Source organism: Xenia sp. Carnegie-2017, unplaced genomic scaffold, assembly GCF_021976095.1.
Source record: "Xenia sp. Carnegie-2017 unplaced genomic scaffold, XeniaSp_v1 HiC_scaffold_19, whole genome shotgun sequence".
NCBI lineage: Eukaryota > Metazoa > Cnidaria > Anthozoa > Malacalcyonacea > Xeniidae > Xenia > Xenia sp. Carnegie-2017.
The window spans coordinates 8,622,320-8,637,568 of record NW_025813481.1 but is presented as its reverse complement, the minus strand read 5'-3'; the positions used below and the strand labels follow the sequence as shown (position 1 = coordinate 8,637,568).

The following is a 15,249-nucleotide window of genomic DNA, read 5'->3' as shown; positions in this document are numbered from 1 at the left end:
TGACCATATACAGAGAGCTGATCAAAATCAAAAGTAGGCGTTTTCGCAGTTTACTATTTAAGGGGAAAATGGTATTTTACCTGAAAAAAAAACAGCGAGAAACGCGAAGAGGTTTCCTTGGAATAGACTAACAAAAAACGATTTAATCAAACGTAGGATTACAATTGATATTCCATTAATCTTCACCTGGCTCAAGCAAGTGTTGACCTAAAGCTCCAGTCAAACGAGCGCAAAATTTTGATCCAACATCATCCAACGTTGTTGTCGCAAAATGTTGGCCCCGTTTGACCACCCTTTTTTATAATGTTGCATAATGTTGGACAATGTCGCATGGAATTTGATTGTAGTCAAATTTAATACAATAAGTTCTTTTTCTTAGACATGAAAACATATAATAACAGACTATGGAAAGCGAACAAAGAGCACCCCTTTTCTCGTAGCATAATATATATCTGTAATAATATTCGTAGATTTCCATGGATTAAGATGTGCTCGCTGCTATTTATTATTTAAAACCACGTTTAGCTCAAAGTTCAATTAGAAATTTCATAAAACAGTCGACATCTGTTTCTTAAATTAACACCTTGCCTCGTCCTAATTGGCTAATTCGTGAAACAAACTAACAGAGACTAACGCCTGTGCGATAAAAGCTAACTCACAAAAGCGCTCACCGAGCGGGGTTTCAAAATCACCTCATAACCATTCGAAGACGATACTTTACACCGCTAGTTGCTTCATTTGAAATATTTTAGCAATTGTGAACAAATGAATTTGCAATCAATTAGTGCGCATGTGAGCGAGCGTTTAGAATACATGTGATATTGTCTATATATGTCTTCAACGATCATCGTATTTGAGTTTGAGTGAGTGGAATATTAAAAAGCATGTCACACTAATTTGACTGTCGCTCAAGACGACATAATCGAAAGCAAAACTTCAAAGTTAAAACTTTCGAACGAGCTCAAAAATCGAAGAACGTTTCATGGTGTCAGCGATGTATAAGGAAATCCCACGAATCAAGCCATTTTCTTTGAAGAATTTCGTCTCCAGTCAGATGGGTATCGCCGTACGTAAACGGACTGAAGTAGTGAAAAGCACTGAGTACTAGAAATCCATATATGGTAATGATGACGTACGACGCTGTCCGTAGATAAGGAATAAAACTAGAAAATAAGGTAAAAAATCAAAGTTGTTTACAATTTTAATGCTTTTCCGCTATTGGAAAATTCCGGAAGGAAACGCACCACAATCGCAAAATCTACTGTTTTAAAAAAACGTCATTCTCTTTAAAATTCCAGACACGCGTGCTTTACATTTACAGTGTAAAATTTCCTTGACAATAGCGCAGGTTTAAATCGATTTTTTAATCCTCCATTCTAAAGAACTAAAAAGCATCATTATCAGGTGAAAAATCTCAGCATGAGACACCGTTTTATTTTATCAATAATGAAACTCCAGTAAATTATAGAAACACATGCACAAGCAGCAGAACATCTGTGTAAACCCAGATCAGAGCACTGAGTGATCACACAGATGATTTTAACGACACGTGGTTGGTTGAGTCTCAGTCCGTCCATCCGTCAACACGGATTTACTGAAAGCCATATTTAAATTTAATGTGCATTTACGTGCAAACTTTCAAACCCAGTTTGAAACTTCATAACTGAACATAAATTCTTGGTCTGAAGCAATGGTCCTAGCTGGATTGAAAATGGGTCTCCCCCCCAAAAAAAATTCAACCAGTTTTGCAGGGGGTGTCACAATATGCCGTTATTTACATGATGTATAACTAAGCCTGGTCCTCACTTGCGAAAAAAACATAAACATAAGCATAAAAAGAACGGATAGTTTTGATAATCTTTTACTTACGCTAATGCCGCAAGCGAGGACCAGGCTTTAGATAGCATCTCAATATTCACCCGGTTGGCACTGTGAGAATACGCATAGCAGCGATGAATGTTTTTTAATAAGATCACTTTTATTGAAAGCCGTACTTAAATTTAATGTGCATTTACGTGCAAACTTTCAAACCCAGTTTGAAACTTCATAACTGAATATAAATTCTTGGTCTGAAGCAGTGGTCCTACACGGATCATAGAATGCGACATGATAACATCAACGATAAGCATTATTTTGCTTTTTTAATACCGAAACATTAATCAGTAACTCCCTGGTAACCAGCCGTAAAACACCCCATGAAGATTTATTGATAAAAGAGTTTATCAAATCGTAAACAGTCCAGAAATAAAACAAACTTGTAGCTATTTGTTATGTATGGCCTAGATCGACCAGGGGGACATTTGACAAAAAATTGGCAGGGAGGCAACTGGCAAAATGATCCAAATTTTGAAATTTCGAACGGAGGAGGTCACAGGATTATTTAGTTAAATTACTAAAGTACAAATTAATAAAAATATTCATTAAGTAGTATAATTCATCACGATGGACTTGTATTTTAACCAGTGGTGTATTCTCTATTTATGACCGAAGTTAATTGACCAATCAGAAACGACTCAATAAATGTTCAACATTATGTTCAATAAAAAGCCTGACTGTTTTCAAAATGATAATAATTCTTTCTTGTTTTCTCAAAACTCGCAAAAATGACTTAGGCATAGAAGTTAATGACGCAACGATTTGAAAATATTGCAGGGATGCGCTCGCCCTCGTCCTTTCGCCTGGTGTTCGTCCTCGCTAGAAACTGCTGTGGGTGTTTTTTATTAAAATATCCGCACACGCGCTGACCGTAAATTGAAAGAGAAACTTCGATATTGCACGAACAACAGTGAATGCAATGTTCACATTTCAATTTTATTGGGCGTCAAAACAAATGCAGATATTCGTAAACAGAATACGAACAAAACGAATCTTACACTTTTATTACGCAGTCCATGCAGCAGCAAATTTTACTCGAACGCATGATTCATCGTCAGTTTTTTCGCCTTTCAAGATGGCGACTTGTCTGACTCGTGACTACCATACCACTCATAACTATAGAATTTCGGGTTGAGTCAGTACATCTAAGTACATTGGGGGTTCTAGGTGATTGTCAATGGTTAATGAGAACCGTAATTTGACTCACCTCAAATTGTCGAGTACATGTTGTGCAAGGGAAGGTAGGAGAAGTATGTTAAAGAGCAATGCAGGAAGATACTGATGAATAAATAACGTTTGCTCGGCGGGAAAGAATGGTAGATAATGTAAGAAGTATCCACCAAGAAGAAGGCAGCCACAAAAAACGAATTTTTGCCAGCATTCTAGAAGAAAAAATAGAGTGATAATTCTTCATGATACAGAGACACTTGAGAACTTTTTCGAGTGCATACAAGACGAAAGAAGAGACGAAGATACTACTTCCACCACTCTCTAACAAAGTCGAAAAATTCTGCAGTCGGTTGTTGTTCAAGAAGCGAGGCAAGTTCTCGGCACATGCGCAGTTGTCAAAAAAAGTTATGGCGTGGGTTTCTTCTCAAGCAATCGGTGCTCGCCTTTCCCTTCGCCCTCCCCCCCCCCCAAAAAAAATATTCAATGCTATTTTTTCTAATTTTCGTAAACACCAACCTTCGTCGATGTCATAAAAGGCTCTCTGACGTCGTAACAAGTACAAACCAAGTAAAGCGAAGTAAAAGTGAATTGTCAAGAAAGCTGGCCACCATACCATGGGATTACCGATACAGAAAATCTGTTTCTATAAGAAAAATATATTCGTGCGTGATAAGAAACTCAGTGGAAAATTCGTGAACAAGTCAATATCGTGTTAGGTTAAGGAGAAGTTCAAAGAGTATATTTTCGTCATAGGTTGTTGCGCGGTGTTGCAGCAATAGTCTAATGACTTCAGACAGTGTTGTAATAAGTTGAAATAGTGTTGCAATAACATTAGGTGATGTTACAATAACGTTGAGCAGTTCTTCTAACATAGCAATAACTTACATTGCTGTCGTTATCAAGCCAATAAGCTACACCACGCTTCATCAACGGCCAGTGCTCTGGTCGTGAGCTAAATAAATGATCTTGCTGAAGTTCTTTCGTCGCAGTCATCATCTTAAACTGAATGAATTATTATAGAAAATGTTACGAGCTACTTTGACCAAGAGGCTTTAAACCAGCAGAAACGTTTGCTTGTGGTTGTAAAACTAGGTGCAATGTTGAAATTTTTTTTAAATTTAGCCAAATCTTCTTCTTGCAATGCCGGTTTTAAGTTGCCTTTCGATGGACCTTGTTCGCCATGGCATGAAGGTCGGGATAAGCCAAATTCTGATGTCATCTTAGGTAGTCGGTTTGTATATATATCTCGTACTAAGGAAGCCATTGCATAACGTCACAAAAGTAAGTCGTTCCCGACTTTTGATAGACAGACAAAGTCCATTAAAAGGAGCATTTTTGCCAACTTTAAATAGCCATAAAAATGAAACGATTTGACAAACTTAAAAACTTTTCACCGATACGTTGGAATTCATATCTTAATTTTACATCGCAAATAAAAAGTTTCGCGGAAGGGGCACTTTAATGTCCCATGTAACGCTAATATTGAAGGTACTGTCAAAACCATCTTGGAAAAGTCAGTTTAACATATGCTTTTTTGTACTTGCTAGAGCTACTTTGATAACACAACAACTTTACCTGAAGTTCTTTAAATTTCTCGTAAAATGGCATCTCAACCACCACGTCTTCATTCGAAGTCGTTTCCTCCGGTTTAACTCCTTCGGCTGAAGAAAGAAATTTCCAGCCGAAACGATAAATTCGAAATCGTCATGAACGCTAACAGGATTCGAGATAACGACACACCACTTTCTATTTTATACATTTCAACTTACGATAAGTGATGTTCTGTTGATGTTCTTCGACGTTCCAAACTGTTTCATCGCTTTGAATAATTCTATCGGTACAGACCTGTCAATTAAATTTAAGAAACATTGAATGGTATATGGCATAAATAAAGAATGCTGTCGTCAATTCTTTCAACGTGGTTGCCATGGCAATGCTATTCTTATCGACCAATCAGTGTGTCCGGTTCGAGAACTATTCGATAGAATCTTGCCAATACTGTATCGTACAGTCTGTACCTTGACTGGACATTCTACTCGCTAACTAACTCTCTATAGGATGCGAGCAACAATCTTTGCACATGAATTAATAAAAATGGTTTCTGTCTTGCGCCTCTCTGTAAAAAGCTTCTTTTTGTTAGATGTCTGATTCCGCACTTAATGTATTTCAACACTGCAATACGTACTTCAAACTGATGGAATCCCCAGTCAGGTAACTGCTTTCCCGAGATCTTAAAAAAAATATCATACGTCAAAGTGAGACATATATACTCAGAAGAAACATGATTGGTTTGTTCTAAGCCTGCTAGGTTCACACTTGTCCTAAAAGTTTACAAATCATTTTTCTACGAAAGCATAAGTCTGTATAAGTAGAATTTTTTTTTCTCACGAGTAAAATCAAATAAACACGACAGCGCTAAAACCTGCAGTGCCTATCGCAAATCATTCAATAAACGCGAAGTTCAAACGTGGTTTGCATGTTACGTCACGGCCGCCATATTAGTTGATTTTGACAAATGATTCTTCTTGTGTACAATTCGAATTTCAACCGACATGGCGAATATCTCTGTCTTTTGAGTCGTTGTGAAATGGTTTAAATCCACCTATTAGACACCTCTCTCGAATAAACACCCCATGTCTAATAATAGCCCCCCCCTATTGCCATTATGATAATACAGTTGAACATGTATCACGTGGTACTGTATTAAGCGGTCATGCGGCAATGATCTGAAAGTTTTCGTAATATAAATACTAATGTTAGTGAACTTCAATCAATATATGCTAGTATGTATCGGTATACTCCTGGGGAATGGTTGCACGAAGCATGGATAGCGTTATCCATTAGATAGCAACTTTTTTAAAACTTTTAAAAAGCAAAAAGTACAAGATTCCAACTGAATTTTAAAAAAAAGAAAAATATAAACACCTTTTTTTACAAGTTTGAAGATTTTGCAGTTTACTGATTTTTGCTATCCAATGGATAACGCTATCCAGGCTTCATGCAACGGCCCCTGCTCCGAATCATTTACGGTATACTTCTGCTTCGAAGAGCTACGGTATCACGCGAGTTTGAACCACGCTTTAAATCCCGGGGGGAGGGTAATGCAAGTAGACAAGAGCGCTAATGATACAGTCGCCAAAGTGGGAGAAACTAAAGTAAATGGTTTGAACCCGGAGTATCATTACATGTTTGTAAATGTCGATCGTCCAGGTTGGTATAGTCCTGAGAAGGACTGTTTTTGTTTTTGTTGACTGACGTTTCGACAACCTAAGCGGTAGTCATCTTCAGAGTCAAATGAGGAGTAAACGTCAGGTTAAAAAGAGTTCTTTTTGACTCTGAAGATGACTACCGCTAAGGTTGTCGAAACGTCAGTCAACAACAACAAAAACAGTCCTTCTCAGGACTATACCAACCTGGACGATCTACATTTACAAACGCGTGGGAGAAACTGCCGCATCGTTGTATTTAAAGTTGTTGATGAAGCGCAACAACACATAACACAAATTGAAAAATAAACACCTTAACGGCTTGAGACGTGTTGACATGAACTAGACGAACTTGTGATTGAAGAGTCTGCCATTCGGACTTCTCGTATCCATTTACAATTTCCTAAATAAGCAAGAGAAAACTATTCAGAGGAGACGGTTGCTCATTCAAAAACACGTAACCAAGCTAAGATAATCTAATGCTCCGGAATACGGGCTAACTGAATAAAAATATTTTCAATTATTTTTTCATTTAGCAATACAAAGAGATATTTTTTTATTTCCAGCAATTTGATTGGCTGCTTGAGCGGGACAATCTTTTGATATTGTCTATAATATAAGCCAGGGCTTGTCCCCCCCCCCTCTTTCCCTAATGCGTATCACGGAGAATCGTGTGGTTTTAATAAAGGAAAGCATTGCGATTTCGTATTTTATAATATCATAATAGTTGCATTGTAATAATTCTTCAATCAAATTCTCGAATGGACAAATAGGTATGATGATATATTGCTACAAAATATGAAAAAGAAAGAAGTAACTGTTATTGATATTTATCCTTTGGCTTGCCATAGAAACATGATCTGACTGGAAAGGGCTTAGTAAACAGCTTGGTTTGAAACATTCATCCCTTCACAGCCCCTCGCCCTCCCCCCACGACATTACAGGATTGTCTGCATCAGGCATTTACTTATTTTTCTCCAGGCGACCTCCCGTGACATAGTGAAAACATCCACGTGTTATATACGTACCAAACGCCAAAGATTCTGAGCAGCCATAGATATATTGTAATCGATATAACAAGAGACTTCTTGGTGTTGTGGTGTCAAAGGTGATGCAACATCATGACTAAAATACATAAAAATACTAAATCTTGGTGTTGTGGTGTCAAAGGTGATGCAACATCGTGACTAAAATACATAAAAATAATAAAAATTTGGTAAGCATAGAGATAGAGAGTTATACGAGAAATACACATTTTCGAATCCATGGCCGTAGGAAGATCGATAATTGCTTTTGATTGTAAATCTCAGAATCATATATCATATATGCGTATGACACATGTATGATATGCCGTATTACGTTCTATTGAAATCCGTTTGAAATAACCATGCATATTTGAATGAGAGCTCGCCCCCTCCGCCCGATTATCAATTTTCCTACGTCCGTGTTCAAAATTACGCTCAAATTTTCAGTATGGATAATTCATTATAAGCATATTGATAATATATTAAAAGCAGTTGGTATTCCTTGGAACTTCATAACCTATGGAATTTAATGATTGAAGGTGTATTTTACAATTAAAATCTAAGTTGCCATAATTTGTCAGCATTGAATCTAGAACTATTATGGAGTGTCTTAGCTGTCAAGTACACAACATGCCTGTACATATCGCGCAGCTCTATTGTAAACTGGCATAAGAGTCAATTAGGTTGTTCACAGTTTTCACTGAAGTATTAAAATGAATATGCAAAATACGCAAAAAAAGCAACCATCTTTACACTATTTTAATACGATCTTTCAAAAACGACTATATTCGTGCTGCGTGCCCTTAAAAACTAGGTCGGCACAGCCGAAAATGCCGACAAAAAGCCGACTCGTAAGTCTCCAAGGTCGCCAAACTTGCTAGAGGAAATAGAAATTATACAGTATAGGAAACATTCAGTAGTCTCATTTCACTGTGCAACTGGCTGCTGTACATTTAACAAGGTTGCTAGCTGCGGTAAGCCATTTACTCATTCCTATGGGTCAAAAAAAGCAATTGACCAGCTGCCACTGCGGTAATCACATGCGTAAAGATATGCGTGGCACGAAAAATTTAAAAGAATGGCTCTACTGTATATTCGCTATCCTGTGAAAACAACATTTTCGACATACTTTCTCACGTTCGAATTTGGTAGTAAATGGTTTGAGCCCGGGAGTATCTTTACAAAGTAAATGGTTTGAACCCGGGAGTATCTTTACATGTTTGTAAATGATGATCGTCCAGGTTAATAAAGTCCTGAGAAGGACTGTTTTTGTTGTTGTTGACTGACGTTTCGACAACCTTAGCGGTAGTCATCTTCAGAGTCAAAATTTTTTTTTTTTTTTTTGACTCTGAAGATGACTACCGCTAAGGTTGTCGAAACGTCAGTCAACAAAACAAAACAGTCCTTCTCAGGACTTTATTAACCTGGACGATCATCATTTACAAACTTGTGATGCAAACTCCACATATGAATATGAAGAATGAGACAATTGCTTAAATTGTCCAGCAAAGTGCGAAGATCTTATCTTCATTTAACTCCACATATGAATGTTGATTCAACATAAAGGCGATATTTTACCGTTATTTTGCCAGCAACATTCCGTCGTAGGAATTGTCGAGAGTGCTGACCTGAGTCTGTCGAAGGTCGGCATTTCTTAGCCGATACATTACTTTTGAAGTTTTTTCATGGGCCGCGTGCTTACCTATTCAATGCCCTTCCGGTTGTTCCATGAACCAATTGTATAACATCGCCATTCTTTACAGGTACGGGAGGATAGTCGGTTGTTAACTTGTCACTGTAATAAAAATTAAGAATACTTGTTTCCGCCATACTCGATTAAAACCCTCGTATATGGAGAGATGTACATTGCATAAACCTGAAATATTGTTTGCACTGTTTTACGAAGTGGTAATATGCAGCGAATAAAGCTTTCCAATATCGTTCGATCTGTAATGACTAATAAGTTTCTAAGAAATCACTTCCTAACCCTTGCTTTGCTAGTCAAGTCCGAATCGAAATAAATTTGGATTTTTCATAGAAAAACCTGACATGTCATTGCGTTGAAAACGGATAACGAAAAGAGTTTACGGCAAATAAAATACACCCCAAAACACCCCGTCTTACACTTTAGGATCCTTCACTATCCACCAGTTGTTGATGTCCTTAAATGGATAACACGTGACTTGCTGCTGTGCGCTACTGCCACGATTATCCTCGTACTTGACAGGATACACATGAGCATGTGAATGAAGCCAACACTGCTTGCCGTGGGTGTGACGTAATGTTATCTGAGATCCGTAAGCGACCACTGTGAAAAAATTCGGATTTACTGAAGAGTCACATGATGTAAGTTTCTATATGAAGTGCCTATACAATACAATACAATCTATTTGATAAGAGTACAACTCAGATAGAAAAATTTCCGTTTAATAGGCACTTTAAATTTTATTGCTGCTTTCTTCTGATCAAAAAGGTTGAATTTACTGGAAGGCGTGTGTACGGAGGGGTGCACATCACTCCAAGCAGTGGCGGACACTATGAAATATTGGAGGGGTGAGATTTCTAGGGAGATCTCAGGTAATTTGGCGCAAGATTTTTATCTATGAAAATTATTGACGAGACTCGAGAAACATCTCGCCTTCCCCCTTAGTGTCCGTCACTGCCTCCAAGTCTTGGCTGAAGTTGGCACACAAAGGGTGGTTTTCCACTGAAATATTCTCATACCAAGAAAATACGCAAAAGTAATTGTGTTTAATGGAGCATACTTCCAAATCACCAAAACTTTCGTATAAAAGTAGCAGAATTTAACAAAAAACGCCTCACATGGCACTGTGACATTCACTTAGTAGCCACTAAAATCCGATCTGAACTAGAGCACCCTCCTGGAATATCATCCGGGATCAATCGTCGCTTATGAAAACTTCAAACTGGCAAAATAAGACATTTGATCTAGACTTGTTGATCGCACAGGGCACACGTAAAATCTGAGGATTCGTAGAGATGGTGCAAAAAGCAAATGAGAAATACTCTTAAGGGGGACATCAGTTGACGTCATTGACACTGATAAGCCAATCAAATAAGCAATCTTCTTCGGCCTTTTAACTATTGGTCTAACAAAGTTTTCGATAAATACTATAACTATACGACGCACAGTATAGCGAATACACAGTAGAGTCATTCCCTTGAACTTTTCGTGCCACATATCTTTCTAAGTGTGTGATTACTATAGTGGCAGCCAGTCGATTACTTTTTTTGACCAATAGGAATGATGAAATGGCCGACGGCAGCCAGAAATCTTATTAAATATACAGCAGCCAGTTGCACAGCGAAGTGGACCTACTGAATATTCCCTAAATGTGACCGACGCTACAATAAATGGACCTTCTTCAATATTAATATTTCTATCGTTGCTTCTTGAGCTTCCTTGTGATATTTAAGTCAAAGAATATTGTGGTCGCTTGTTTTCTAAATTACATTTTCTTTACTTTCCTTTATTCTCGCCAATTAAGGTTGTAGGATCGAGATGCATAGAGCTTAGGTTATGCTAATTATTATGCTAATTATTATAAACAAAAAGGGACCCGTATAAAAGCATGGTTCTTGGGGTCTTTTGAGATTGAGCACAATTCATGTATAGTGGTGTATTTTTTGTACATGGATGTTTATATTTAGTGGCCAAATTACGAGGTAACGATGATTACGGCTTTAGGCCTCCTTGTCGGTTATGTTAATATCTATACTCTGTCGTTTAGAACCGTACGTTTGACGCATTGCATTGAAATAAAGACTTATCTGTATACCGGTCGTCGTTTTAATAGTAGTTTATGTACGAGTATCTTGCTGGTCACATAAGCCTGGAATTGTTGAAGCTTATATAGTTCTCGTAATTGTTGTTTAATCGATCAGCAATGACTCAGAAACGAAAGGGTCAAGGTAAAAAGTCGAAAATTAAAGGCTTATCAAAACGCGTACTTCAGCCGTCTGGCGAACAGTTAAGTCCTCCAGGTCAAGTGAGTCGAGCTAAATCTGGAGAGAATTCGCTTAACAATACGAATCAAGACATGATTGAATCCGCTGAAGATGACGGTAGCGAGCGAGCTGAAAGCGGACCGAACGTCGTCGTACAAAACAAGCAAGTTGTCGTTTCTGACGAGGCTTCGACGAGTTTGGGTTCGCCGGAGCGAGTAGCAGACGAACAGGAACAGGAGCTTGAACTTGGTCTAAGTCAGGTCGCTTCATTTTTGAAGGATAATTCGGTTTTATCGCCTCTTGCTCCTGTATTCCAGTCCAATTCTAATATCGGTAAACAAGCAGCTTCTCACGTGAACGTCACGCGGACTGCTCGTGCGTGGGAAAAGCCGACGCAAACAACAAATTTTGAAGACAACGGGGCTGGAGTAACGAGCGCGCTTGATTCAAAATGGGCAGAACGGTTTCGTGAACTTGAAGAATTGGAAATTAATAGAAGAGAAGAGCTGAACAAGCAGATGAGGGAGGCAAGGCTTAAACTAGAGAAAGAAATGCATCAGGCGAGAATTGAGCATGAGATGGCTATGAAGAAACGGGAAATACAACGACGTCGAGATGAGCTTCGGAAGCTTGAAGAAGAAGTTTTTGGTAATGATATTGAACATCAACTGTCGGACAGGGAAAGTAGTAGTAACGCTCGTGAACCAGATAAAAACCCAGTCCAGCAACCTTCAACCCCAATCGACAGAAGCAGTTTAAGTCAGCGCTTGGCGATACCTCCTACCGGAAATTGTGTACCCCAAGAAAGTATAATAACCAGTGGAACTGGATGTCAAACTCAGCAAAGCTTGCAACGAGACAATTCGTCGCAGTTACAATATCTATTAGAGAAGCAGCAGATTACGATGGACGAAGTAGTGAAGGGATTAAGAATGCCTCAAAGGGAATACATGAGTTTTGATGGCGAACCTCGCAACTTTCCGTTGTTCATGAAGAATTTTGAAGTGAATGTCGAGAGTAAAGAAAGTAATGATGCAGATCGACTGAATTACCTTATTCAGTATTGTAAAGGAACAGCAAGACAAGCGATAGAGCATTGCATCATTATGCCTCCGGATCAAGGATACAAGCGTGCTAAGGAAATCCTGAGAAAAAACTTTGGTCGAAATCACATCGTAACCCAAGCATTCCTTGAGAAAGTCTTGAATGGACCGCCAATTAGAGTAAACGAAGCCGAGAAATTGTCGCAGCTAGCAAGAGATATGGAAACGTGTCTCCTTGGTTCTATTCAGTTAGGAAATCGGGCAAGTATCAATTCGATGGACACTCTGGGAAGGGTAGTTAGCCGCCTTCCAATGCATCTCAAGTCAAAATGGGCTGATAAAGCAAGCCATATGTACGACAATCACATCACACCAGATTTCTCTCATTTAACTGAATTCATACAATCCCGCGCAGCCGTGGCTAGTACGTACTTTGGTCAAATGATTACCTCGAAAAATGAAACCCGAAAGGATGGAACTGACAGATTGAAGAAGAAATCCTTCTTGTTTAGTGGGAATAGCACAAACTTAGCAACTCACAGCCAGAGAATATTTGACAGTAGTGAATCAAAGGGAAGAAATTTATCCTGCGTACTATGCAAAGGCACACACCATCTTGAACGCTGTCACAAGTTCAGGGCTCAAAATCTTCAGCAACGACAAGACCTAGTAAAGACGCACAAAGTTTGTCATGCTTGCTTGAGCCCAGGACATTTCGTGAAAGACTGCAGAGGTGCCCGCATATGCGGTGTTGAAGGTTGTCAGAGAAGGCACCATCCTTTGTTACACTCATCCGAAATAAAGGCTAAGGATTCTAAATCAAGTGAAAGGAGTAATCCAAATCCTGAACCATCTGAAAGCGACAGCCAATCCAAAGCACTCCCAACGTCTGGAGTTGGCGCGACAAATTCATCATATAGCAGTTGTCGTATAGGTTTGCAAGTTATTCCAGTTAAGGTCAGCGCACCCTATGGTAGTCGTGTGATAGAAACTTATGCGTTCTTAGACAGTGGCTCCAACACAACCATGTGCTTAACCAGTTTAGCTGAAGATCTTGGAGCCGATTGCTCACCCATCGAATTCACGTTAGCGACTGTTTCAGGCAGCCACAAAAGTAAGGGTCAACAGTTATCTCTCGATGTGGTTGGAGTATCCACGGGCAAAGGTGTCAGACTAGATAAAGTTTGGACGACCAACACTCTTCCTGTTGCTCTAGAAAGTATTCCCACGAACACTGATGTAAAAAGGGTGGTCTCACCTTAAAGGCGTTAATCTAACCGATTTAGTGGATAAGAAAGTCACTATCCTTATTGGAAGTGACGTTCCCGAAGCTCTTTGCCCCCCTTGAAGTGCGTTCTGGGAAAAGAAATCAACCCTACGCAATACGGACAATCCTCGGTTGGACGGTGATGGGACCTCTGAAGGGAAAACCTTATCAAGAAGCTCAGATGAACTTCATTCATGTTGATCAAGCTCTTGGGTGTATGGAAAGGGAAGATGGTATGAGTTCCATTCGTCAGCAATTGCAAAATCTCTACAATTCAGAGTTTAGCGAGTCGGCTGCTGACGTTAAAGAATGTCTGTCGGTCGAGGATCGTCGCGCAAAGGCAATAATGGATAGAACTGTCAAGCTAGAAAATCATCAATATGAAATTGGTCTTCCTTGGAAATACGATGACCCACTCCTCCCGTACAATAAGTCTATGGCTGAAAGGAGACTTGCTTATTTGAAGAAACGACTTGAGAGGGACCCCATACTTCACGCAAATTATAAGGCAACGATGAAGGAATACATCTCAAAAGGGCACGCTAAAGTAGTTCAAGTGGATAAACAAAATACACAGGACGAGTCACTCAAAAAACTGGTTTGGTATCTGCCTCATCACCCTGTGACACACCCGCAAAAACCAGAAAAGACAAGAATCGTTTTTGACTGTGCTGCGAAGTTCCACAACGCATCCCTAAATAATCAGCTTCTTCAAGGACCAGATTATACCAATTCATTAGTTGGTGTATTGTTGCGGTTCAGGCAGGAAAAGATAGCGGTAATGGCAGATATTGAGAAGATGTTCCATCAGGTGAAGGTTAAGCCAGAAGACTGTAATGCACTGAGATTTCTATGGTGGCCAGAGGAGATCTATCCAAAGAACCAGTAGAGCATCAAATGACTGTTCATTTATTCGGAGCAACCTCTTCCCCAAGTTGTTGTTCTTACGCGTTAAAAGAACAGCTTCAGATAATCGGGAAGAATTCAGCAAACAAGTTGTCGACACAGTTGATCGTAACTTTTATGTAGATGACTGTCTCAAGTCTTTACCAGAAAGGAAAGAAGCAATGAAGTTGGTAGACGAACTACCAGTTTTGCTGTCTCGCGGTGGATTCCATCTCACAAAGTGGGTGTCAAATGATCGAGAAGTCTTATCTCACGTACCTAACAAAGAAAGAGCGCCATGCGTCAGCCTTCAGTTGGAGAAGTTGCCGATGGAGAAAGCATTGGGCGTTCAGTGGAATACGGAAAGGGACACGTTGGGATTCCGGGAAGCAAATTGAAAGCAGAGTCAAGAAGAGGGATTCTATCGTTCATAGCTTCGGTCTACGATCCCCTTGGTCTAGTCGCTCCTGTCGTTTTACCAGCCAAACGCATAATGCAAAACCTGTGTCGAGTAAATCACGGCTGGGACGAAGATCTCCCAATCGAGACAAGCGAAATATGGCATGATTGGCAAAACGAATTCCATTCCCTTGTGAAATTAGAAATACCTCGATGCTATAAACCGCACGAATTTAACAAGACAAGGAATGCGGAACTCCACTATTTTGCTGACGCATCGACTGAAGGATATGGGGTAGCAACGTACCTTCGGCTGGAAGATACCCAAGGAAGGATTCATTGTACCTTAGTTATGGGCAAATCAAGAGTTGCACCTCTTAAAACAGTCACGGTACCCAGATTGGAACTAA

The 15,249-nt window shown here is 39.4% G+C and overlaps 1 protein-coding gene across 1 annotated transcript in view; it reads right to left on the bottom strand.

The window, feature by feature from the left end:
• Window positions 1-123: 123 nt before the first annotated feature.
• The window catches only part of LOC124439519 (protein O-mannosyl-transferase 1-like), a 28,856-nt gene continuing 13,730 nt past the window's right edge, over window positions 124-15,249 (bottom strand). Inside the window, exons 12-22 of the mRNA XM_046989760.1 lie at window positions 9,401-9,584; window positions 8,979-9,071; window positions 7,280-7,376; window positions 6,565-6,654; window positions 5,231-5,275; window positions 4,815-4,890; window positions 4,621-4,706; window positions 3,931-4,047; window positions 3,562-3,688; window positions 3,083-3,257; window positions 124-1,163 (exon numbers count right to left, since the gene is read on the bottom strand). Coding sequence (XP_046845716.1) covers window positions 989-1,163; window positions 3,083-3,257; window positions 3,562-3,688; window positions 3,931-4,047; window positions 4,621-4,706; window positions 4,815-4,890; window positions 5,231-5,275; window positions 6,565-6,654; window positions 7,280-7,376; window positions 8,979-9,071; window positions 9,401-9,584 — 1,265 coding nt within the window. The 3' untranslated portion in view covers window positions 124-988. The remainder of the gene's footprint in view (window positions 1,164-3,082; window positions 3,258-3,561; window positions 3,689-3,930; window positions 4,048-4,620; window positions 4,707-4,814; window positions 4,891-5,230; window positions 5,276-6,564; window positions 6,655-7,279; window positions 7,377-8,978; window positions 9,072-9,400; window positions 9,585-15,249) is intronic.